The 23,970-nt window shown below is 41.0% G+C and overlaps 3 protein-coding genes across 7 annotated transcripts in view; 1 reads left to right on the top strand and 2 right to left on the bottom strand.

Moving 5' to 3' along the window:
- The window catches only part of ing5a (inhibitor of growth family, member 5a), an 8,227-nt gene extending 3,180 nt beyond the window's left edge, over positions 1 to 5,047 (bottom strand). The window contains exons 1-4 of one of the 2 annotated variants that reach the window (XM_057840906.1): positions 4,923 to 5,047; positions 3,477 to 3,548; positions 3,215 to 3,381; positions 1,094 to 1,205 (exon numbers count right to left, since the gene is read on the bottom strand). In XM_057840906.1, coding sequence (XP_057696889.1) covers positions 1,094 to 1,205; positions 3,215 to 3,381; positions 3,477 to 3,504 — 307 coding nt within the window. In that variant the 5' untranslated portion in view covers positions 3,505 to 3,548; positions 4,923 to 5,047. Of the gene's footprint in view, positions 1 to 1,093; positions 1,206 to 3,214; positions 3,382 to 3,476; positions 3,549 to 4,276; positions 4,422 to 4,922 lie in introns of those variants that run through there. The other variant, XM_057840905.1, reaches the window with a different exon arrangement.
- plekhb2 (pleckstrin homology domain containing, family B (evectins) member 2) lies at positions 4,789 to 14,096 on the top strand. 3 transcript variants are annotated; one of them, XM_057840899.1, is made up of 8 exons: positions 4,789 to 5,029; positions 5,602 to 5,649; positions 7,432 to 7,584; positions 7,664 to 7,766; positions 8,653 to 8,692; positions 12,657 to 12,743; positions 12,806 to 12,920; positions 12,997 to 14,096. In XM_057840899.1, exons 1-8 carry the CDS (start codon positions 4,933 to 4,935, stop codon positions 13,131 to 13,133), a joined length of 780 nt encoding a protein of 259 aa, XP_057696882.1. In that variant the 5' UTR covers positions 4,789 to 4,932; the 3' UTR covers positions 13,134 to 14,096. The 3 variants fall into 3 exon arrangements, with proteins under 3 accessions (XP_057696882.1, XP_057696885.1, XP_057696886.1); XM_057840902.1 differs by having other exon boundaries at positions 5,011 to 5,033; XM_057840903.1 differs by lacking the exon at positions 4,789 to 5,029 and adding an exon at positions 5,103 to 5,193.
- Positions 13,558 to 23,970, bottom strand: LOC130918812 (vacuolar protein sorting-associated protein 4B-like). 2 transcript variants are annotated; one of them, XM_057840898.1, is made up of 12 exons: positions 23,806 to 23,970; positions 21,357 to 21,468; positions 20,988 to 21,132; positions 19,052 to 19,110; positions 18,854 to 18,973; positions 18,571 to 18,727; positions 18,358 to 18,506; positions 16,069 to 16,150; positions 15,777 to 15,996; positions 14,939 to 15,079; positions 14,642 to 14,771; positions 13,558 to 14,540 (listed from the first exon to the last, which is right to left on the bottom strand). In XM_057840898.1, exons 1-11 carry the CDS (start codon positions 23,824 to 23,826, stop codon positions 14,670 to 14,672), a joined length of 1,308 nt encoding a protein of 435 aa, XP_057696881.1. In that variant the 5' UTR covers positions 23,827 to 23,970; the 3' UTR covers positions 13,558 to 14,540; positions 14,642 to 14,669. The 2 variants fall into 2 exon arrangements, with proteins under 2 accessions (XP_057696881.1, XP_057696880.1); XM_057840897.1 differs by having other exon boundaries at positions 13,558 to 14,771.

Genomic DNA, 23,970 nt, shown 5'->3' with positions numbered 1-23,970 from the left:
CATTTTAATTGCATTAATTTAACTTTTATTAACATTGTAATAATTTATAAATATATTTATGTGGTATAAAAACAACACAACTAATTAATTACAAATAATAATAAAAATAGCTAATATTTAAGTTGTTTTGTTCTTTTTTATGGCTAAAAATACAGTGGTACCTCATAATACGAATTTAATTCCTTCCAGGACCTAGTTTGTAAGTCGAAATGGTTGTATGTTGAGCGGGATTTTCTCATAAGAATACATTATAATTCCATTAATTTGTTCCACAGCCCAAAAACCTATGGTAAATCCTTAATAAATAATGCTGGTACATTACAAATAGCAATTACACATAGCAAAACAAATAAGTTATGAATACAAATCAAAATAATAATGTCACAAATTAAGTTTTAATGTAGCAGTTATGTTTTGCGTGCTGTTCCTGAACGCACCGTGTGACTGAAGACAGAGTGAGAGAGGTGCAGAGGAGTTTTTACTTTCCCGTTTCATGTCATTGGCGTTGGCTACAGTGGACGTTAGCCGTGTTGTGTTGCATAAGTTCTGAAATACATGGTTAAAAACCTGACGTATCTGGCGACTTCCATGCTGATGTCAACATAATAATAATTGTCACCTTAACTTATATAGACTGGGGAATGAAGGTCAGAGGAGGACCATTGAGATCGGAGCCACATCGTCGAGCCAGTTAACTGATGTGCACCGCGCCCTCATATTCCTCTCTATCATTGCCATCTTAATTAATTAATCCTTTTTTTTCACCACCCGCACTAACCTTCTTGGGACCCATGTTGAGTTCTCTAACAGGAAAATCTGTCGTGCATCCGTTTTGCGGGAAAACTGTGAAATTGCGACGCTGTCATAAATCGTTGGATTTCGAGCATGTTGTCATATGCCAAGACAAATGACGAGTCCAATTTTACGTCGGATGTCGAAAGGATCGTATGTCGATGTATCACTGTAGTCACCTGCCCCATTAAGGGTTAAATTTTCTCAATTTTCAATATTTTTTTAATTACCAAAAATAGTCTTTTGAATAACTTTTGCTGTATTTTATCCAAAATGGAGACTTTTCCACAAAGATACTGACTTTTCAATGCTCGTCCGTCTAAGCTTTCATATCCACTGACTTCCAGTTTCTCCTTCAGTTCGTTTTCAAAGCGCGCCAGGTCAGCATCTAGACGCCGTATGTGTTTGTCCACCTGTGTCAACAAAAAAGTAATACAAGGATTTCGGTCAATGTGCTTGATTTTTTTGCACTGTAAAAAGGTAGTGACAAATGATTTTTATCCTTACAATATTTAGACTTTACTCTTGTGGTGTAGAGTATCTTACTGAATAAAACACAACCTTATTATGAAGTTTTACTCTGAACATGTTATTGCAATAATTAGGGCTGCCATGATTAATTGACTAAATTGAAATCAACAACTATTTTGATAGTTGATTTGATTGTTTCAGAAATTTTATCAAAAAATTGTACCAAAAGAGTGAAAAGAAATATATACTAAAAGATATACAAACTGAAATAAATACTCCAAACGTAACATTATTAAATAATATTTAACAATGTATTTTATTTCTTTCTTTTCGTTTTGGAAATCCTCTTTGAGCTTCTTAACAATTAATATTTGATTACTCGTCCAGACTGATCAGCAGACTGATATTGGTAATTTATCAAAATAAGATATTTGCAAGCATCTCATTGGGAATTAATGATAAAAGTTGCATAGTATTCTTGGTGCAATTTGGTGGTTTTAATGTACATTTACTAGGCTTGGGCATTGTTTGAAATTGAACGATTCCGGTTCCGATTCCACCTTTCGATTCCGGTTCCGAACGATTTTCGATTCTGATTCTTTTAAGAAGCAGGGTCAAAGAAGACAAAATAAAAGGCAGGGTCAAAAAATTGCATAGTGTTTATATTAATATCTTAACTTCTCGATGATTTTTAAAATTATATGAACTTCTCACAGGGCTATTTTTAACTTGTATATAAATATCAGTCTTTGAACTTCAATGTGATGAAGTATTTTTCCACAGGAGTGCACATTCACAAAGATCTTTATTTTTCAAAAGCTAACACTGAAAACATTTACCGGTTACGTTTACACATAATCTTTTGCCATACATGTACCGTAAGTGAGAGCAACGACTAAGCATTAGTATAAATTCTTCTATTTATCACATAATTTGATGATCTTTTAATACTGTTGATTTTAACGGAGGCGGCAACGCACATATAGGCTTTATAGACTGAGAAGTCTACTGCTTTAAGATGGCGGCTGTTTACTAACGCTGGACAGCCTGTCATTCGCATCTGGTTCTATATACATGTGATATCTACCGTAGCCTGACGTAATAATACGACTTATTCTCGTACTATTCCATCCATCCATCACCATCTGATTAATCCGGGGTCGGGTCGCAGGGGCAGAGGAAGACGGACAAAGTTATTGTTTTATTTACCTAGTTCTGACTGGATAGGATAGCTTTATTAGTAATTGACACCAGCTCTCACATATGACAACGAAATTGTGTTCGATGAGCGAGCGTATGATGAGTGAGTTAGAGGACCGGCACTGTGTGTCAAATATGCGGCACTCAGCTATGCACTTGGCACTCTGCACTTGTATTCCATGAAGCCAGAGGTGTTTAATCATATTGGTCGTGCAGCCACCTTTGCATGATATTGTTGTGTTGCAAATGTTGCACTGACCTGACTGGTCTTTTTTTTTTTTTTTTGTAAAGTTGAGCCAAACATTTGAGAACCGCCGCACCGTGTCCATGGTTGTAATCAAGTTGCAATGCACAAACACACGCTTCATGTGGCTTTTCTTTGTGGTTTTCAGCAGCAATTTTTTTCCCGCATCGAAACATGGAATCGAAATTTAAAAATTCGAACAATTCTGGGAGCATCGGAGTGTTAGAACCAGATCCCATTGATGCTCGATGCCCGACTCCAACATTTACAGCTTTAATGTTAACTAGCATCTAAATTAATGTCATTTGCACCATCTGAGCTGATTAGCTGACTCATTGCAAAAAATATCAGTGATTATACCACTATAAAAATTTTTATGACAGCCATAACTGTAATTTGCGATTTTCTCACAAAATATTCCAACTTGTGCAACAATACTTTACTCTTAAAACTACTCTTTTATATATTAAAAAAAAAAAAAAATACTGTATATGTATATGGACTGACCATTTCGTATGTCTGCATGGCCAATTGCACTTTGTCATCACTGAATTCTTTGCACTTGCTGTAGGCGCTCTGGATCTTCTGCAGGTGCTCCACCCGCTGCTCAGACGCTAGGTTCTTCACCTTGGCGATGTACTCTTCGGCTAGCTTGTCGATCTCCACCTTCTTTTCTGCAAAGACCCCATAATTGCACATCTTTACATCGGGAAAACATTTTAAATCACTATTGTGTGCTTACATAACATGGTTGGAGAACTATTATCACCTTCAGTCCTGTTGTCCAGATCTCGCATCAGTGTAAAGTTTCTCTGCAGCTCGCATGGAAGGTTTTCAATGCCTAAGAGCAGATGACTGATTAACTCATTCACTGTCACTGACGTTAATAGCATTTAACCAGTTACTTCTTGCTATAATGTCTATTGCACTCGTTATAGCTTACTATTTATTCATCAGTGTTACCATTGTTCTTGCTACAATAAATATGTATTACACTCATTATAACTCACTCACACTAATTATTCATTAGTGTTACGATTCTACTGACCATTTTATGACTTTTGTTTATATCTTGCACAATTTCTATTATTTCATACTTCTTCAGTCACACTGCAACACAGTTTACTGTAAATTCTGAGCACATTTTGATTATTTGATTATTTTAGACGTTATAAAACTGCCTGGCACCTAAATGGTTACTGAAAAAAGGCGGCTGCCAAGTACCAACAGGTTGCAAAAGCATGGAGTTTCCGTTTAATATCTGCTAATAAACATTACTTTATACAAGCGCCATGAGTAAAGAAGCGCTTTAAAACGCGTTGGTGGCCATTTGACAACGTCCCAACAAACTTCATTAACATGTTATTAACTTAAGAGTAAGCGAGTATGCTAAGTGCTAAAAAAAAAAAAAAAAAAAAAAAAAAAAAAACTAGCTCGCGGGCTGACAGTAACTTGCTGTCACTCAACGGCCAAAAACGAAACTAAGTCTTGAAAATAACTTAAAATAAGGTTAAAACGGCGCAAATATTAGTGGTAACGTAAGTAAAACTCCTCCGGTCGTATACTCACTGTCAAGATAATGTTCTAGATATATTGCCGTCGCCATTTCGGATTAGTTGAGAACTGCTTGTAAGTGACGTCACTTCGTTGGCGCTGGCGAACTGTGGACAGTCGAAGCACGAGGTGGCGCTCGTTTTGTAAAATACGTTTGTCTGTCGGCGGGCGGCGAGCGAAAGTACATATTGCAGTAAAAGTACGATAAACACGTATTCTCCCATTCGTGCCTCAAATAATTGGGTACAGTGTGAGTACCGTATCATAATATTTATATATTTCTTATCAAACCATTAGGTTTTCACCGCCATAACGAACAGACAAACCATTCGGTCACGACTGCCACTCGTGACAATGAAGGACAACAAGTCAAACAAAACGAGCACACTCTCATTTTTGCTAGCACTTTCCAAAGATGTCAGCTGATAGTTTACGTCATTGAAAACAAATATTCCGGGGCAAAATGAGTTCAAAGATCGTCTATGAGTAAGATGTAATACTTGTTTGCTATTAGAATCTTAAATCACAGAGGAACCTGATGTTTTATCGCAACTAATGAATAGTTTCAGTGGTGTTAGAATCTTAATTAGCCTGCATACTCGATCATCCGACTCATTTGAATCCTCACTTTGGAATGTTTCTTTAAAATATCTTGTCTTACGTTTTTCGCTATGAGAAGGTCATCTGTGTTGTCGTTAAAAAAAAAAATCTCACTTCCGCTCTTAGGTTTCAAGTTGAAGCCTCCATATTTCCACGACAACAAACCAGGCAAGTACGAATACTCTCCCTAAATAACGACTTGTTTTTAACGCTTTGACCATAATTTAAAGTTGTTTAAACATTTGAATGATGAAAACATCAAACATACGTGGGTTCTGTAAGACATGAAGAATCATGCGTCGTCATGGGTGCCTTTTTGAAACGGCTTTAATGTTGAGTAAACTGATTTTATAATTGTATTGTGCATGTACACCCATTTCATAATAGCGTTTCGCTCCGAGATTTTATAATAACTAGAAGAAGTCGACAAAATCTTGACAGCAAACACCAGTTGTGTAAAGCCAGCAGTGGTCACAAGTTTTGTTTGGACACGCCACACCCACCATCACGTCCACACTGAGGAAGTGTTTCACTGTTTTGTTGACAACGCACATAAAAATGTCATTTTGGAGATGAGCATTTAATTGTTTGGGCTGTCACTATACATCACTGTCATAGATAGGTGAAAGGGGAGATGGATGAAATTTGATTTTTTAAAATGAATTAAGTGAAAAATTTCATTTTTCAGATGAATGAAGTGAAATTGGACAATTTCACTGAATTTACTGTGGTGTGTGCAGGTACCTTCAACATGGCTATGGTGAAGAGTGGCTGGCTTCACAGGCAAAGTAAGTAAGGGAGAACTTCGCTTTTACTGATTCGCTGTGGTGAACCCTGAAGGGAAAAGCCAGAAGGAAAAGAAGCCTTTTTTCAGCATTTTAGCTTCCACAAGTGCTCAAGCTATCAAAATAATAACCTCAGCCAACTTATTCATTATGTATGTTTTTGTTGCTATATGTAACTACTCTATTTTGACAAAGTAAGAAATGGACAGAGTTGGGTAGAGTGGCAAAAAAATTACTCAAGTAAGAGTAGTGTTACTTCAAAATAACATTACTCAAGTAAAAGTGGTCGTCCTAAAAATGTACTCAAGTACAAGTAAAAAAGTATGTGGTGAAAAAAAAAATGAAGTAATGAGTAACATTGTGAGTAACTGCTTATATTTTTGTTGGATTTTTTTACATAACCACATTAAGCCAAAGAAATACAAAAACAAAAATCATTGAATTCCGACGAGAAAAAAAATACATAAATGAAGCATTATTCGTCCAAAGAGCAAGACTGCCCTCTGGTGGAGACAATGGTTCGTACTTTGAATAGTGAAGAGTTCCTTCATAATTACTATTTTGAATTTAAAAGGATCATATCTCCAGTTTTCCGTGGACAGTCGGTGCCACGGGAGAGAGTTTAAATTCCGCGCTTTCGAGTCTTGTTGAGGGAAGTGCTCTATTATCTAATACTTCATTTTTTTACGGTGCCTTAAAGATACCACATGATTGAACAGGCTGGCGTGAAGATAGAACGGCAAGCTTGCGTCTGATTGGTATAATGGAGTCATGTGATCATTGTTGCAACGTGTCATTGGTGAAATCGGTAGACCTACCCCGGTAATACACCAGGCACGTCAACTCTTGACATCGCTAGCAAAAAAAATATTAATCTAATATGTATAATAAAGAGGGAAAATGAAATGACTCTATTGTAACCCAAAGTAGCGGGGTAAGAGTAGCGTTTTTTTTCCTTTACAAATCTACTCAAGTAAAAGTAAAAAGTATAACTTGGTAAAACTACTCTTAAAAGTACATTTTTCTCAAAAAGTTGCTCAAGTAAATGTAACGGAGTACATGTAACGCGCTACTACCCACTAGTGCCGCAACGATTAATAAATCAACTCAAGTATTCGATTAGAAAAAAGGATTCAAATTAATTTTGCTGCTTTGAGTGTTTGTTTAATTAAAGTGGTGTTGTAATAGTTTATTTTGAAAGTGTTTGCATTTAGTTTTATTGATTTGGGTGGATACACAGCCCTCTAGTCTGCCTCATTTCAAATGGCTGTATCCAGCTGCTCCACGTTAAGACCAACATAAGCCAAGTTTTTGTTTGAGCTAATGTTTTTTTTTTTTTTTTTTTTTTTTTTAATGCATTTGTCATTTAGTTTATAAGTATATTTAGCCGTTTTTTGTGGGAATATGTGTCTGAACCATTTTAGAGCATTGTAAAAAAAAAAATACAAAAGTTTGCGTTATATAGCATTTAAGCTAGCAGACTTTTGCTATGTGAGCTAGCCAATTGTTCTTTCGTTGTACATAAATCCTTTTTTTTTTTTTTTTACTGTTTGAGGCTCTAGGTGTTTTAGTTTTTCATGTTCCTTATCCGATTACTTGATTATTCAAACTAACTAGTTCATCGATTAATCGACTACTAAAATAATTGATAGCTGCAGCCCTACTACCCACCTCTGGAAATAGAATATTTTTTTTTTATGTTCGGAGTGAAAGTGAAAAGTTAAAAGCAACCTAAGAGTGTAAGTACAGTATTAGTACTTTCCACCCAGAGTCTGACCTCAACAGGTACCATACTGCGACGCTGGAAGCGGAACTGGTTCGACCTGTGGTCTGATGGACGCCTGATCTTCTACAACGACCAGCAGCGGAGGGACATGGAGGACGACATCCACATGAGGGTGGATTGTATCAACATCCGGAGTTCCTCAGCGTGTCAAGGTGCCATTTTATGTCACTGCCGATGTCGTAGTAATGATGTATTTAGTTCATGGCTTCTCTTTCTGTGTTGATGCCGCAGAGTTAAACCCTCCGGATGGGAAGACACGTGATGCTTTGCTGCAGATTGTGTGCAGGGACGGAAGAGTTATAAGCCTTTGTGCGGACAGTGCGGATGATGCCATGTAAGACCATGATTGATATTTCAGAGACGTAAAGGTCTGAAATCACACTGTACGTTAAATTTTGATTTCTGTTCTACTGTTCTGTGAGCAAGCAAAGAGACAGACAACATCTAATATAAGTGACCTTCAAGTGAAAGACAGTTGCTCAAAGTAATTTTTAAATAGCAAATTCTAGACCTCTGATAATTTTTCAACAGTTAATTTTGGAATTGATTTCAAACGTGTACTGGATGTTTTTAATTCTATTAATGGCCTGGCTCCTTCTTATTTGTCGGAGATTTTAACCCTCTGTAACTCTGGCATGGCTCTTCATTCTACCGGCCAGCTTATTTTGTCCCAAGCTCCAAGGTCGAGACTTGAACAGTGGGGTGATCGATCTTTTGCAGTTGCTGCCCCCAGATTGTGGAACAGCCTGCCCCCTGAAATCCGCTCTCTTGTGGAACAGCCTGCCCCCTGAAATCCGCTCTCTTAGAATCTAGGCCTTTTTAAATCACGGTTAAAGACCCACTTTTTTAGAATTGCCTTTTATCCAGACTAGGGTAACCTGGTTTTATTAAAGGTTTTAATGCTTTGGATTTTATGTTTTATTGTTTTATTTGCGGTTTTGACTTTTATCGCGATGCGTTGTTTTCGTTTTGTTTGGGTTTTTTGCTCAATGTCATGTATAGTACTTTCCTGCCTTTTATTTATTATGAACTACTTGTATATCATTGTTGTAAAGCACTTTGTGGACCTTTGAGATTTTTGTAAAGGGCTATAGAAATCAATTCATTATGTAAAATGATTTTTTCTACTGAGATACACATGATAAAGGTTTTGTCTGTCCATTTAATATGCCTCAGAGTCTGTACCATACTTATGAAATGGCTTCTACTCTTCATTACAGGGCATGGACCATGGCACTACAGGATGCCCGGATTAATGCGGTGAGGTTTGCGATTGGTTTTATCAGATTATGCATTACAATCCTTGAAAATACTTTTTATAAAAATACCAAATAAGTCTGGAGTACGTCTAAAATGCCATATTTTTCTTATCCCACCATTCAAATGACAAATTGAATCTTAAAACAGTCCAAATTAAATTTAATGTTTTTTTTACTATATTTAACATATTTCAAATATTAATTATTCATGGAATGTGTTCCACAACATCCATACAACTCTGTTACCATAACCTATTTAGCATGGAAGAAAAATAAAGCCCCCCCATGAGTCATCACCTTATCGTGGTGGAGGGGTTTGCGTGTCTCAATGATCCTAGGAGCTATGTTGTCTGGGGCTTTAAGCCCCTGGTAGGGTCAACCATGGCAAACAGGTCCTAGGTGAGAGGCCAGACAAAGTATGGCTCAAAAAGACCCCTTATGACGAGCAAGATTATTGAACCCCAGTTTCCCTTGCCCGGACGCGGGTTACCGGGGCCCCCCTCTGGAGCCAGGCCTGGAGGTGGGGCTCGAAGGCAAGCGTCTGGTGGCCGGGCCTGTCCCCATGGGGCCCGGCCGGGCTCAGCCCGAAAAGGCAACGTGGGTTCCCCTTCCCATGGGCTCACCACCTGTGGGAGGGGCCAAAGGGGTCGGGTGCGTAGGGAGTTGGGCGGCAGCCAAAGGCGGGGGCCTTGGCGGTCCGACCCCCAGCTGCTGAAGCTAACTCTTGGGACATGGAATGTCACCTCTCTGGCAGGGAAGGAGCCTGAGCTGGTGTGTGAGGCAGAGAAGTTCCGACTAGATATAGTCGGACTCTCCTCCACACACAGCTTGGGTTCTGGTACCAATCCTCTCGAGAGGGGTTGGACTCTCTTCCACTCTGGAGTTGCCCATGGTGAGAGGCGCCGGGCAGGTGTGGGCATACTTATTGCCCCCCGGCTTGGCGCCTGTACGTTGGGGTTTACCCCGGTAGATGAGAGGGTAGCCTCCCTCCGCCTTCGGGTGGGGGGACGGGTTCTAACTGTTGTTTGTGCTTATGCACCGAACAGCAGTTCAGAATACCCACCCTTTTTGGAGTCCTTGGAGGGTGTGCTAGAGAGCGCCCCCTCTGGGGACTCCCTCGTTCTACTGGGGGACTTCAACGCTCACGTGGGCAATGACAGTGAGACCTGGAGGGGCGTGATTGGGAGGAACGGCCCCCCCGATCAGAACCCGAGTGGTGTTCTGTTAGTGGACTTCTGTGCTCGTCACGGTTTGTCTATAACGAACACCATGTTCAAACATAGGGGTGTCCATATGTGCACTTGGCACCAGGACACCCTAGGCCGCAGTTCGATGATCGACTTCGTAATCGTGTCATCGGACTTGCGGCCGCATGTTTTGGACACTCGGGTGAAGAGAGGGGCGGAGCTGTCAACTGATCACCACCTGGTGGTGTGTTGGCTCCGATGGCGGGGGAAGATGCTGGCCAGACCTGGCAGGCCCAAACGTATTGTGAGGGTCTGCTGGGAACGTCTGGCAGAATCCCCTGTCAGAAAGAGTTTCAACACCCACCTCCGGCAGAACTTCTCCCTTGTCCCGGGGGAGGTGGGGGACATTGAGTCCGAGTGGGCCATGTTCCGCACCTCCATTGTTGAGGCGGCCAATCAGAGCTGTGGCCGTAAGGTGGTTGGTGCCTGTCGTGGCGGCAATCCCCGAACCCGCTGGTGGACACCAGCGGTAAGGGATGCCGTCAAGCTGAAGAAGGAGGCCTATCGGGCCTTTTTGGCCTGTGGGACTCCGGAGGCAGCTGACAGGTACCGGCTGGCCAAGCGGACTGCGGCCTCGGCGGTCGCCGAGGCAAAAACTCGGACATGGGAGGAGTTCGGTGAGGCCATGGAAAACGACTTCCGGATGGCTTCGAGGAAATTCTGGTCCACCATCCGGCGTCTGAGGAGAGGAAAGCAGTGCACTATTAACACTGTGTATAGTGAAGATGGTGTACTGCTGACCTCGACTCGGGACGTCGTGAGTCGGTGGGGAGAATACTTCGAAGCCCTCCTCAATTCCACCGACACGCCTTCCTTTGAGGAAGCAGAGTCTGGGGACTCTGAGGTGGGCTCTTCGATCTCTGGGGTTGAAGTCACTGAGGCGGTTGGTAAGCTCCTCGGTGGCAAGGCCCCGGGGGTGGATGAGATCCGCCCGGAGTTCCTAAAGGCTCTGGATGTTGTAGGGCTGTCATGGCTGACACGCCTCTACAACATCGCGTGGACATCGGGGACAGTGCCTCTGGATTGGCAGACCGGGGTGGTGGTCCCCCTTTTCAAAAAGGGGGACCGGAGGGTGTGTTCCAATTATAGAGGAATCGCACTCCTCAGCCTCCCCGGTAAAGTCTATTCAGGGGTGCTGGAGAGGAGGGTCCGTCGGGAAGTCGAATCTCGGATTCAGGAGGAGCAGTGTGGTTTTCGTCCCGGCCGTGGAACAGTGGACCAGCTCTACACCCTCAGCAGGGTCCTCGAGGGTGCATGGGAGTTCGCCCAACCAGTCTACATGTGTTTTGTGGATTTGGAGAAGGCGTTCGACCGTGTGCCTAGGGGAATCCTGTGGAGGGTGCTCCGGGAGTACGGGGTACCGAGCCCCTTGGTAAGGGCTGTTCGGTCCCTGTACGACCGGTGTCAGAGTCTGGTCCGCATTGCCGGCAGTAAGTCGAATTCGTTCCCAGTGAGGGTTGGACTCCGCCAAGGCTGCCCTTTGTCACCGATTTTGTTCATAACTTTCATGGACAGAATTTCTAGGCGCAGCCGAAGCGTTGAGGGAGTCCGGTTTGGTGACCTCAGCATTGAATCTCTGCTTTTTGCAGATGATTTAGTGCTGTTGGCTTCATCAAGCCGTGACCTCCAACTCTCACTGGAGCGGTTCGCAGCTGAGTGTGAAGCGGTTGGGATGAAGATCAGCACCTCCAAATCCGAGACCATGGTCCTCAGTCGGAAAAGGGTGGAGTGCCCTCTCCGGGTCGGGGATGAGATCCTGCCCCAAGTGGAGGAGTTCAAGTATCTTGGGGTCTTGTTCACGAGTGACGGTAGGAGGGAGCGGGAGATCGACAGGCGAATCGGTGTGGCGTCTGCAGTAATGCGGACGCTGCACCGGTCCGTAGTGGTGAAGAAGGAGCTGAGCCGAAAGGCAAAGCTCTCGATTTACCAGTCGATCTACGTTCCTACCCTCACCTATGGTCACGAGCTTTGGGTCGTGACCGAAAGAACAAGATCCCGGATACAAGCGGCCGAAATGAGTTTCCTCCGCAGGGTGTCCGGGCTCTCCCTTAGAGATAGGGTGAGAAGCTCGGTCATCCGGGAGGGACTCGGCGTCGAGCCGCTACTCCTCCGCGTAGAGAGGAGCCAGCTGAGGTGGCTCGGGCACCTGGTTCGGATGCCTCCCGGACGCCTCCCTGGAGAGGTGTTCCGGGCATGTCCCACCGGCGGGAGGCCCCGGGGACGACCCAGGACACGCTGGAGAGACTATGTCTCTCGGCTGGCCTGGGAACGCCTTGGGATCCCGCCGGAGGAGCTGGTTGAAGTGGCTGGGGAGAGGGAAGTCTGGGCTTCCCTGTTAAAGCTGCTGCCCCCGCGACCCGACCCCGGAACAAGCGGAAGATAATGGATGGATGGATGGATGGAAAAATAAAGCAGTGAATCACATGATACGCTGTAGTTAACATTATCCAAAGTAAAGTTTTCATACTTATAAAACAGATAGCCTACCTTTTGCAACTGTTATTCTGATGATCAGAATAAAACGTATATTTACTGATCTTACATAGGTAAGTTTGTCATCTTGGTCAGCAGTCACAGCTAGCTAAACACTTTGTACCCCTGGAAAAAAGCTAATAACTGTGCTGCTTTGCAAGCCTGTTACTGTGATTATGCCATATACAGTATTGACATCTGTCCTTCATGGTCTTTAGTTTAAATTCCTACTTTCTCTTGCTTTAGATGGTTGCTACTCCTCAGGTGGGCTTCACGCCAGAAGTAATGAGTTCCGCTCCACCACCGTACTCAGAATACGCCCCACCACCCCAGGTAAAGAACAATTTTAAAATTTGTGGTCGTATTTTGATATAATGGTAGGTTTTTCCTATTAGTACTACACTCAGGGTCCATACGGAGATTATGTCGCAGCTTCTCCACAAGCCACACAGATTGTTTATGCTGCCGACGGAAAACCCTACGCTGTCGCCTATCCTTATCAGAATCAGGGTAAGACACGTTTTTTTTAACTGAACACATTAATTTTCACCTTATTCAACTTACTCAACGTCATCTTCCTCGATAGGTGGCTACGTCACACCTGGCGTCAACCACGTGGTGATCCAGGAGCATCAGCGCGACAACGGCGGCGACATAGCTATGGGCATGCTGGCGGGAGCGGCGACGGGTCTGGCGCTGGGCTCACTCTTCTCAGTCTTCTAAGTTGTCTATGCGCTGATGTTTATCTACTACAGTGCAACTATTTATTCCTTTCAACTCCACATATTTATGCAGCAGTCCGCTTCCTTTATGCCTGTGAAGCCTTCAGGACGGTCCGAAAATAATCGATTCACTTCCGCACTTTCTCCGAATTCTTGTTATCGTGAATCAATGTATTCCTGCTCAAATGAAGAAAGAAGAGTGAATGATTATGTTTCAGTGCCATTGATGGATATAGACCTCCAGTCCAATTGACCTGGAGGGCTGGCAGCGATTCCAGTTCAAATGGATTGGACGTCTTTCGCCGTCAGTGGCCACCGATGAGTTAACATGATTAACATATTAAGTGTAATTCTATTTGTACTGGTTGTACTCCCTTTTTTTGTTTGTACTGTTATATTGTACCTATTTTTTGTTATGTTATACATTGGATTTTTAAAATGTTCATTTTTTTTTTTACATGGTTTTTGGTTTGTAGAACATAGGACAGGTTTTTTTTTTGTAGCTCGAGCTTACTAATCAATTAGCACAAATTCAAATGTTTTCGGTACACTTGACACACCTTCCCAATATGGCAACCTCCAAAAAACTGCCACTGGGCTTTTCCGTGCGCTAAATTCACAACTTCCCAATGTGATTTGTTTTTTTTAACACTGGCAGCTCCTTTTATGGTATGTTTCATTTCAATAAATGTTTTGAGCCAATTTCTTTGTTTAGAGAGCCAGTTACATTTTTGTTTTGTGTTATTGTATACAAATACATATTACAAATCGGTCCAAGATTGACCTTTGATTAATTCTCAGTAGAAACTAATTGAAGTAATGTGTGGAGCTGGCGGATGTTCTTTTTGTTTCCAAGTGAAGGTTTCAAGATAAATGTACTAAAGTATTATTAAACCTGCAATTAAATGTATGACTGTCTAGACGAGAAGTATTTTAACAATTAAATCATATATTCACATTCTCATGAGTGACAGTTTATTTCGATTCAATTCACAGAACAGATTTTAGGACACAAAAGTGCAAAACGAGAACATTAGATAAGTTTAGGGATCTTACAAGATTGAAAATCACTGCTAACAAACTCCCCATATTCAAAGTCAAGGCAAATGTGGAATAATAAAAACTAATTAAATTACTATTATGTAACAGACGCAAATCTGAGCTCCATCACCAGCTCATCTTTACTATCATCTCCTAAGCATGTACCCAAAATTGAATAAAGTAAATGATGTTTCAATGCCATCGATGGCGAAAGACGTCCACTCCATTTGCACAAGGGGGGCACTGCCAGTCACTCACAGTTCAAATGGATTGGACATCAATTGCCATCATTGGCAGCCAGTGAGTTAATATTTTCCAAAACTTGATTTAGTAGTCATCTGGAGTTCTTGGCAAAATGTGAGAAACACTATAAAAACAAGATGAGAAATAAATATGAACAATAAAGAGCCATGTAATTACGATCAGTGATTGCAGTCCAAATTTATCTTCATGTAACGTGTGTTTGACCTGTCGACTGGTAAACGTTGGTAAGCGATCACCCTTCTTGACCGAAGTCTTCAGTGAACTTGGTCAGCTTTTGCAAGTCGTCCTCGTTGACGGTGGGCTTTGTTCTGGATAGGGAGCGCAGCATGTCAGCCTGAGGAAAGAAAAACATCAGAACGCCTGAAAATTTTGAGCTTGGAGACCTCTGTCTCTACAGTGCCTATTGTGACATTTGGATCCTCACAAATTTTAGGGGAAATTTTGTCATGCACAGGAGCTTGGTTTTCTTACGTTTTGAGCTCCGCATGTATCTATAGTTACCATGGAGACGACAGGCTCGAGAAGCTTCTCCGTGGGCACGTCCATCCAAGTCATGGCTACAGCGCCGGGGTCGCCTGGAGAGCAAGGTGTGAGAAGGTCGTCCACGATGATGTCAGGGTTCATCCACAACGAGCCTCGAATCTGAACCAGTGAATGTGGAAGGACAGAAGGAAGAAGACCGTGTGGGTAACTTAATTGCAGATGTGGAGTAGATATTTACAGGCGGCATTATGTTTAGTCGGGGAGACTTGATTTGTTGATTAATGTTACAGTAGTTCTTTATATCGTGACATTGTAATGTTAAAATGTAAAACTCATCACATATAAAAGTGGATTCAACACAATAAGATGTTAAATTATTCATGCTAAAATCAAATATTCATGACAAAATATAAAATTTATCATGAAAAAAGGTTAAAAATTTCACTATAAACTGCAAAATTAAATAAAAATTTAAATTCATCACATTAGAATGTCAAATTCATCACTAAAAAATGTGAAAATTTTGTCAAAATGTGAAATCCCTCACAGTAAAATATACTTCTTCCTGATAAAATGGGAAATTCATCACAATAAAATGTAACATGTATCCCACTGAAATGTGAAATTCACCACGTCAACCCATTACGCATAGGGAATGTGACTATTGGCAATTAAAAAAAATGAACTTAACCCCCCAAAAACCTGGCTTCCACATATGTCAAGCTGGCCTCAATATTAACAGTCATTCAGTCATCCAGCTCAAACTCTGAATAAAGGATAAACTGAAATAACCCCGCTTACTATCTGTTTTTTAAATTTTTAATGTCAAAAGGGAGGCATCTATTAACTCTATTACCTTCTTGAAGTGTGTGGCCGACTGCACCTTCCTGACGGGCTGCATGAGGGCGTCTCTGACAACGATGCAGATGTCGGCCCCCGAGTAACCATCCGTTTTTTTACCGAGCGTGACAAAGTCGGCCTCTGTCAGCTGGTTGGGCGTGGAGCCCAGGTGCAGCTTGAACATGATGGAGCGTGCCGGCTGCTCTGGCAGGGGGATGTAGATGCGCTTTTCGAACCTAAAAACAAAGCCTGGTTATTTAAAATCAAGACAATAACCCTCCTAAAGCAAAATGAGAACTGCTACCAACCTTCTCCTGATGGCTGAATCCAAAGTCCATGGTATATTTGTGGCTCCAAGCACCAGGATCCCCTCATTATCATTCCCAACACCTAGACGGAGAAAATTATTGGCACTGAGCAACAATCTCAGTAACTACAGTATTACGAGCCCACCCGGCTGTGTGCCCCTTGAAGCTGTATTTTCCAGACTAAAAACAGCATAAAGTAGCAAGATAAAGCTAAGCTAAGTTAATTGCACTTTGCTGAGCTGAAGTTCTGTAATGTTGTAGCTTGTTAAAATAAATGAAGTTTACGTTAGCACTAAGATTAAAAGGTAAACGGGCTTACACTTGTATAGCGCTTTTGTACCTTAAAGGTACTCAAAGCGTTTTGACACAATTTCCTCTTTTACCTATTGATGACACATGACGATCTGGTATCTGGCTCAAGGACACTTCGACAAGGACACAAGGATGACGATACACAACAAACAACCTCTGGTTTGGGGGACGACTACTCCATCACTGTGTGACTGTCTGCAACACGCCTAGGCGTGAACGTGGTTTCGACACAATTGGAACTATAACAAAAACTATACATTTCTGTTGATCTTTTGTTGCTAAAGTACATAATTACTGTTAAAGTGCCTATTACAGCAAAAAGCATGTTTATTTCATATTGCATGTGGTATTTTATGCTCCTGAATGAAACGGACCGCTTGGATGTGTGTGGAAGCAATCGTTTTATTTATTAAAATTAAATAAATTAAATAAATGTTTTTAATCCTGCGCCATGAAAATGAGTGACGTCCAGCTCTAGTCTTGGGTTGAGGAAGAATGCGAATGTGACGTCACCCTGGTTAGCATCTCACAATACAGCCATTGCTTTATAGCATGCAGATGGACTGCGGATTCAGCTGATTTTGCGGACCATTGGACAGATGACTGAGTGAGTAAGCTTATTAGTTTTGTGTCAAATTCTGAGATCATGGCAAATGTTTTAATAAGGAGGTGGCTTGCATTTTGTGGGTGATAATAATACTCTTGTTTTGGTTATATTTTCGGCGTTTCCTCTTCTTTCCCTGGCGACGACCACTGCCTGCCCGCCGCCATGGGCTGGCCGATCGGTGAAGACAATCAACCCTGCCGTCGTATGTGACATGAGTTGGGGTAGTTTTGTGTGATTTGCCATTTTCGGCATTTCCAAATCCCTCCCCGGCGACGAACACTGCCTGCCCGCCGCTGTGGGCTGGCCGATCGGTGGAGACAATCAACTCCGTCGCCGTGTGTGACATGAGTTGGCGCCGTGTGTGACATGGTAAATGGTAAAGAGACGGCGACGAGCACTGCCTGCCTGTCGCAGAAAAAACTTACGCTGCTCGGTTTGGGTTAGCATGTCAGCCAGCTGTCACGCCTCCTGCTTTGTTTATGTTCTTTCCTCAGTCTCCGAAGCCGGGGCAGGGAAATGACAAAAGTCTGACTAACTCAAGTGGCATAAAATACCGTTCGGGAGGTGCAAGAAGTCGACAGTTTTGACCATTATGCATTAGTTTTGCCCTGTCGTACTGAATACATGTATTTTTAATATTTCATCTTCCATTTAGCACAAGACTGTTATTTGTCATGACCATACCATTTATTTAGCAATCGGGAAAAAATACTTTGCTAAAAAGGATATCCTGTAAAAACATTGGCGTAGGGAGATTGAAACAATGACATTTTGCGGCTCTCTTCGTCATTTTCCTCATTCTGAATAATTCGCCCTCAATGGGCTGAATTCTAAATCAGATGAACCCATGACCTTGCCGACGTCATCCTCCTGTTGGGGACGCTAGAGCCTATAATGACAGGCTGGGATAAACAGCGGATTAAAAGACTAATTTCTTGTCATCTATGATCTGCCGAATTGTTGTATATAGTCGAATCGTAATAATATAATGCTATTTAAGTTTTTTTATGCTGTCACAGGCACTTTAAGCTACTTGTTGAAGACTAAGGGCATACATCACAGTGTACATATTTCCCCAAAATGTGAATGAGTCTAGTTTTTTACTTCATCATATGGCATTTTTGAACTATGTGACTTATACTTCAACGGTACTTACAGTATGGACAAAAAAGTATTTGTGTCTGATTCATATCATATCCAATTTGTACCGATTTTGAGGCCATTTCCTATTCAATCGCTTAAAAAGTATGAATAACAGCCTCCGCCCAAGATGCACCCTCCAGCCAAATTTGACCACCACATAATTCATAGTCTCTCAATAAACTCGGTTAGACATAGATTCTGGTTAATTATATTATCTCTGTTCTCACCCTGCATCTGGACCAGGAACTCTGTCTTGATCCTGCGCGCCGCCTCGCTCTCATTCTCACTGCGAGAGCCGCAGAGCGAGTCGATCTCGTCAATAAAGATGATGGAGGGTTTGTGTTCTCTTGCCAGCGAGAAGAGGTTCTTCACCAATCTACGGGGAACAACCAGTGTCTTTTGCATGCTCATATCGTTGGGAAAAAACTGACGGGTCTAACTTTTCACTCTCTCCAAGCCACTTGGACACTAGATCTGAGGAGGAGATGGAGAAGAAGGTGGAGTTGCCGGCTTCTGTGGCGACAGCCTTGGCCAGGTAGGACTTTCCCGTACCCGGAGGACCGAAGAGAAGGATCCCGCGCCATGGAGTTCGCTTACCTGAGCCGAAGTAATACAACATAAAGTTCACAGTATACAGAGGGGAATGAGACAAACTGCATAGAAAAAACAGAGTGACTGTTTTGGACTTTGCAGGTGCGAGTAGATCAATATTTTTCAGATCACCAGTGAAGAGATGAGGAAACTTGATGGGCAAGATAACCGCCTCCTTGAGGGCCTCTTTGGCTCCTTCCAAGCCGGCGACATCACTCCACTTAACATTTGGCTTCTCCATCACGATGGCGCCTTTAACGCAAGAATTTGCATGATGATGTTTGCAAACGTGTACATGCTTTTTATCGTCGTTTATATTACGGCAATCACCTGACAGCTGATTTTTGAACTTCTTCTTCTCAGAATCTTCCCCTTCGTCACTTTCATTGCTGAAATGACAATTTGACAATTTTGTGAATTTTTGTTTGCATTTGGTTTGCTTAAAATGTAATCTGGTTCCATAGACTTAATAATGGTATTGACAGGTCAGATTGGTCATGCACTGCGCCTCGCATTCAAGTAGGGGGCCACCCACATCAAGAGGAGCTATTCACAAACACATGCAGCGATCTAACGCCAGATTTCTGTTGAAAAAGTACGAAAGCTATACCACATACAAACAGGAAGGATTGTCTCAGGAGTGATTTGTTTGAGGATTCAAGGTATTTATTATATTTTTTGTACCGTGCATGCATTTTGAAACGTTGTGGAAAAAAATCAATGGGAGAAATTAGCCGCTACTGCATTGGCATCATAGTTCGCAATATTTATGTAAAATAAATGCTAACTGCACGTTTTTTGTTTTTTTTTTTAAACCAAGAATCGAGACTGTTTTACGTTCATATCTATAAAGAATTCGGGGATTTAAGCATTTATTTACAAGAATTTTCACTGGAAAAGCTCTGTTTACATAAGGCGGTCGCTAGCTACATATACTAACAGACTAGCATTGTACTTCGACATATTTACGTAAAATAAATGCTAACTGCACGTTTTTTTTTTTTTTTTGCTTTTAACCAAGAATCGAGACTGTTTTACGTCCATATCTATGAAGAATTCAGGGATTTAAGCATTTATTCACAAGAATTTCAACGAAAAAAGCTCTTTGTCTGTGATTCCACTTGGTCAGCTTTGACGGCCTCGCCAACAATGCAGGCCCCCTATTTATCGGCCCCGTGTCCTGTCAATACATTATGAAGTCTATGCCAGTTCATTAGTCTCCTCTCAAGACTGTTACTTTGGACGTTTTGCCATACTTAGAATTATAGCTAAACAAAATTCTGATATGTGACCTGTCATAGTAAATGGGTTACAGTGACCTAAAAACTGAGGTTTTAGTATAATCATTGAGAGAATAATCTCATCTTCCAAAAATAAAAAATCAACCAATTTGCTACAATGTTTTATCTCAGAGAAATTGTGACTTGATTTGGGTTGTCGGTGCATCTTGGATTTCAAAAATTACGGTATGTGGTAACTGTGCCATGAACCCTTCATTTGTCCTTAGCAACTAGCATGATATTGAGGCCAGAAAACCACCACATTTGGCACAGAAATTTAGAACATACTAGATAACATCTAGGCCACAAAAGAACACTTCATTGCATTTAATTTTACTTTGAAAATTCATACTGAAACAGTATCATTGAGTATGCGGACATCAATTCAGTCCACTGCTGTGCGTTTACAGCACCCTTCGAATTGTAAAAAGACACCTGATTCAAACTTTCATCAACTTCTGTCTTCGACCGAAGAGTCATTATTTTTTAATCTCAGATTTTTTTCCCCATGGGAATCTATACAAAAGTCTATTTTTATGGAAAAGTACCACAGCATGTTTTTGACTGCAGACTCTATGGATATGGACCAAAATTGAACAATCAGAGGCCGGCATCTTTGAGTACTAAAACTAGAATTAATGCAAGTATTATGGAAATCAAAATACATTATCTGCCTAATTTAAGATAAAAATAGAATTATTAAAATGCGTACGACATTAACAATAGGGAATCTTCAAATTTAATTTCAGACGCCTTGGTTGAGTACCTTTTACCAAATGCGATTTTCTAACACTTTCTGACATGGAATCAATAAACGAGGTGTTTATGGAATGTGGTGACAAAAACCAGTACCGGTAAGTATAAACAGAAACAGGCAAGACAACTTGTGTGTCGCTTAATACACATTCCACATACACGATTCATTCCTTTGCTTTGAAGACATCACGGGCGCTACACAAACATGAAAAGTGACTAAGCACGTTCACCCTTTGCCATCGGACTCTTTGACTGGTTTGGTGGGTGGCTCGCTCTCCTTCTTCTTCAAGTACTGCTTCAGCTGCTCGGCTCGATCCAGGTAGTCGGCACACTTGGCTCGGATCATCTCGTTGGAGCGCTCGCCCTTGGTCTCATCTGCAGCGGAGACAAATGGTTGACAATTAGGAGGATGATGCTCACGTGTAACATGAAAAGTGAACAAAGACAAAATTTATTGAGAGAATTATGAAGAGTCAACTATTCCAAGTCATACTCTCAAATTCAGTAGTTTACCAATTCAATAACTTCCATTTCGGCATTCACACACGATATCAGTAGATAATGAAAAAAAGAGGATGATGATGAGTTGAGTCGCTCACACTTAATGACGTGAAGGAAGTACTGCACTGCGCTCTGATAAAGCCGTAGGGCCTCTTCATAGTTTTTGGCAGAGTCCTGATCGGATGCTCTTTTGGCGAGATCAATGGCTTTCTGTTGAGATGAACATTATAATATGGGAGATGAGGTAGAAAACACAACACGTAAATCATAAACATCATAAGAGGCGATTGTTAAATAGTCACAATACCATGCATAATCTTAGTGTTTTACATTAACGTTGCATATAATTTCTAGGAATAAACCTGTATTATTTTAAATAAGCAATTAGGTCTACTATGCTTCTGTGTTTAAATACAGTATTGGTCATTGGTACTTGTACTTAAAAGTATTGTAAGTATTTTTGGGAGGCAGTAATTGGAGGAAGGGCGTAGGTTTGGTCTCAATATTGGTAGGGACGATATAACAGCATAACCTGCATGTACACTTTTTGCTGGGGATGGGACATTAACAAGACCAAACAGATTGGGTGAACGGGGGTCAGGGCTATATTTCTCACCAAAATCAACCTAATTAATTGATAGGCTAAATGATGAATGCAAAATAATCTGAATTAACTTATACTTTCACAAAAGGGCGTAGGTTTGCATAGGGACAGTAGGGACATAACACTACCAACTTTTCAGGATACTCAAATTGTCCCCACCAACTTTTAAGCAAACTTATTTGCATTATATAATGAGTTCAGTGATATAGATCATTTAGATTGTCTTCCCATATGTTGTAAGGATAGAATTGACCCTACCATTATTAAGTGAATTACTTTAATCATGTTCAGACTTATATTGACCCCTTTTCACTTGCTCAATGTGCCAGTCCATTTTTTTTCTCCTCAAAAGCACGTTTGATTGGCTGATGACTTGACCTCCATCCCTCCCACACACGTTACCACAGCCCCGATACTAATACAACATGCCGCTTCCTCAGCCCCCTTCAAAGACGAGGAATGTTAGATGTTTTTTTTTTTTTTTTTTCCCAGCAGCAGCAGCCGCTATAAGTAATGTAAAAAGACGTCAGTGTTGTGGAGGTGGGAAACACACCACTTAAGACAAATGTTTATTTTTGGCACACCTAAATAGTGAAGAGATTATTAACAAGTTTGTATTTATTCTCTGTTAGTATAATTTATGTTCAAATATTGCAATTTAAATTTGCTTATAAATTTCAGACAATCATTCTGGAAGCTTTATAAATGTTTCTTTAGTACTTTCTGAAAACGAAGGTTTGAATGAAACGGTATATCACCTGAACTAAAACATACGCGCAAAACACGCAAAAACACACCTCCTAAAAACTAGTTAAATTCCCGTGTTATTTTGTGTAAATCTACTAGAAATAAGTGAAAATATCTGCCAGTGCTACAAGAAACTAGTCCATCAAAGCAAGATGGAGAAAATTATCCGATTAGACTTAAGAAAAATTATCAGACTAAGACGTTATTAATTTGTAGTGTGAAAGACAGATTTATTTTGGATTGATCATTTTGCCAATCAATTAAAAATTAATATCCTGAGAAATGTACTGTAGCCCTGACCCCCGTTCACCCAATCTGTTTGGTCTTATCAATGTCCCGTCCCCAGCAAAAGTGTACATGCAGGCTATGTTGTTATATCGTCCCTACCAATATTGAGACCAAACCTATACCCTTGCTCGTTTCACACTGCAGATTTTTTGACATCGTAATCTGATCATTTTTCTTAAATCTAGTTAAATAATTTTCTCCATCTTTTTTTGAGTGTTAAAGGCTAATTAACAGATTGTTGCGTCAGATTCTTCCATTTACTTTAGGTAAATATTTTCATTTGTTCTTATTAAGCCCATACATCTAAAAGTTGGTCATTTCTCACCTAAATGAAGAAAAAAATGCTTTCAAATAATGTTTTGAACAATATCCATTATTGAATTAAGAACATTTCCGACTGAAATGTGAAGTTTTTTTTTAAAAGATTAAATATACAAAACTTTTTGCTTAAAATAAGTCTTTTATGATTATTTTCAGCTAGCTATCATCTTATTTCAAGAAATCTGGCAAAAATTTACTTGAAGCACCGGCGGATAATTTTACTTATTAGTAGATTTACACTGAAACCAAGGGAATTGCACCGCCCCCCCCCCCCCCCCCCCCCCCCCCATTTTAAGGAGGTGGGGTTTCTAAATTACCTGTATAATTTAAGTCATCATATAATGCAAATAAAGTTGCTAAAAAGTTGGTGGGGACAATTTGAGCATCGTGAAAAGTTGGTAGCGTTATGTCCCTACCGTCCCTATGCAGACATACGCCCTCGAATTGGAGTAATACTTTAGAAAACCACAATAAAATACAAAACAAGGAATGAGTGCGCAAAACAATAAGCCAGCCTGTAAAGAAATGTCTTGATGCTTCAAAGATGAAAACCTTTCTCGGTTCATTTGTGAAATTAAGTTACTCACGTTCAAATTACCACCGGCCATTATGGTTGTTTGTTTCGAAGAAATGTATCCTAAATCCCGGTATTCTAGCTAATTTCTTGTCATTTTCAGATAACTTTCCAGTAGGTAAAAGTCTCGCGCTTCCGTGTCTACGAGACTTACCTGACACGTCCTTGGCGGTCACGT

The sequence above is a fragment of the Corythoichthys intestinalis genome, chromosome 7 (genome assembly GCF_030265065.1).
Source record: "Corythoichthys intestinalis isolate RoL2023-P3 chromosome 7, ASM3026506v1, whole genome shotgun sequence".
In the NCBI taxonomy this organism is placed as follows: Eukaryota; Metazoa; Chordata; class Actinopteri; order Syngnathiformes; family Syngnathidae; genus Corythoichthys; species Corythoichthys intestinalis.
This window is presented reverse-complemented; position numbering and strand designations above follow the sequence as displayed.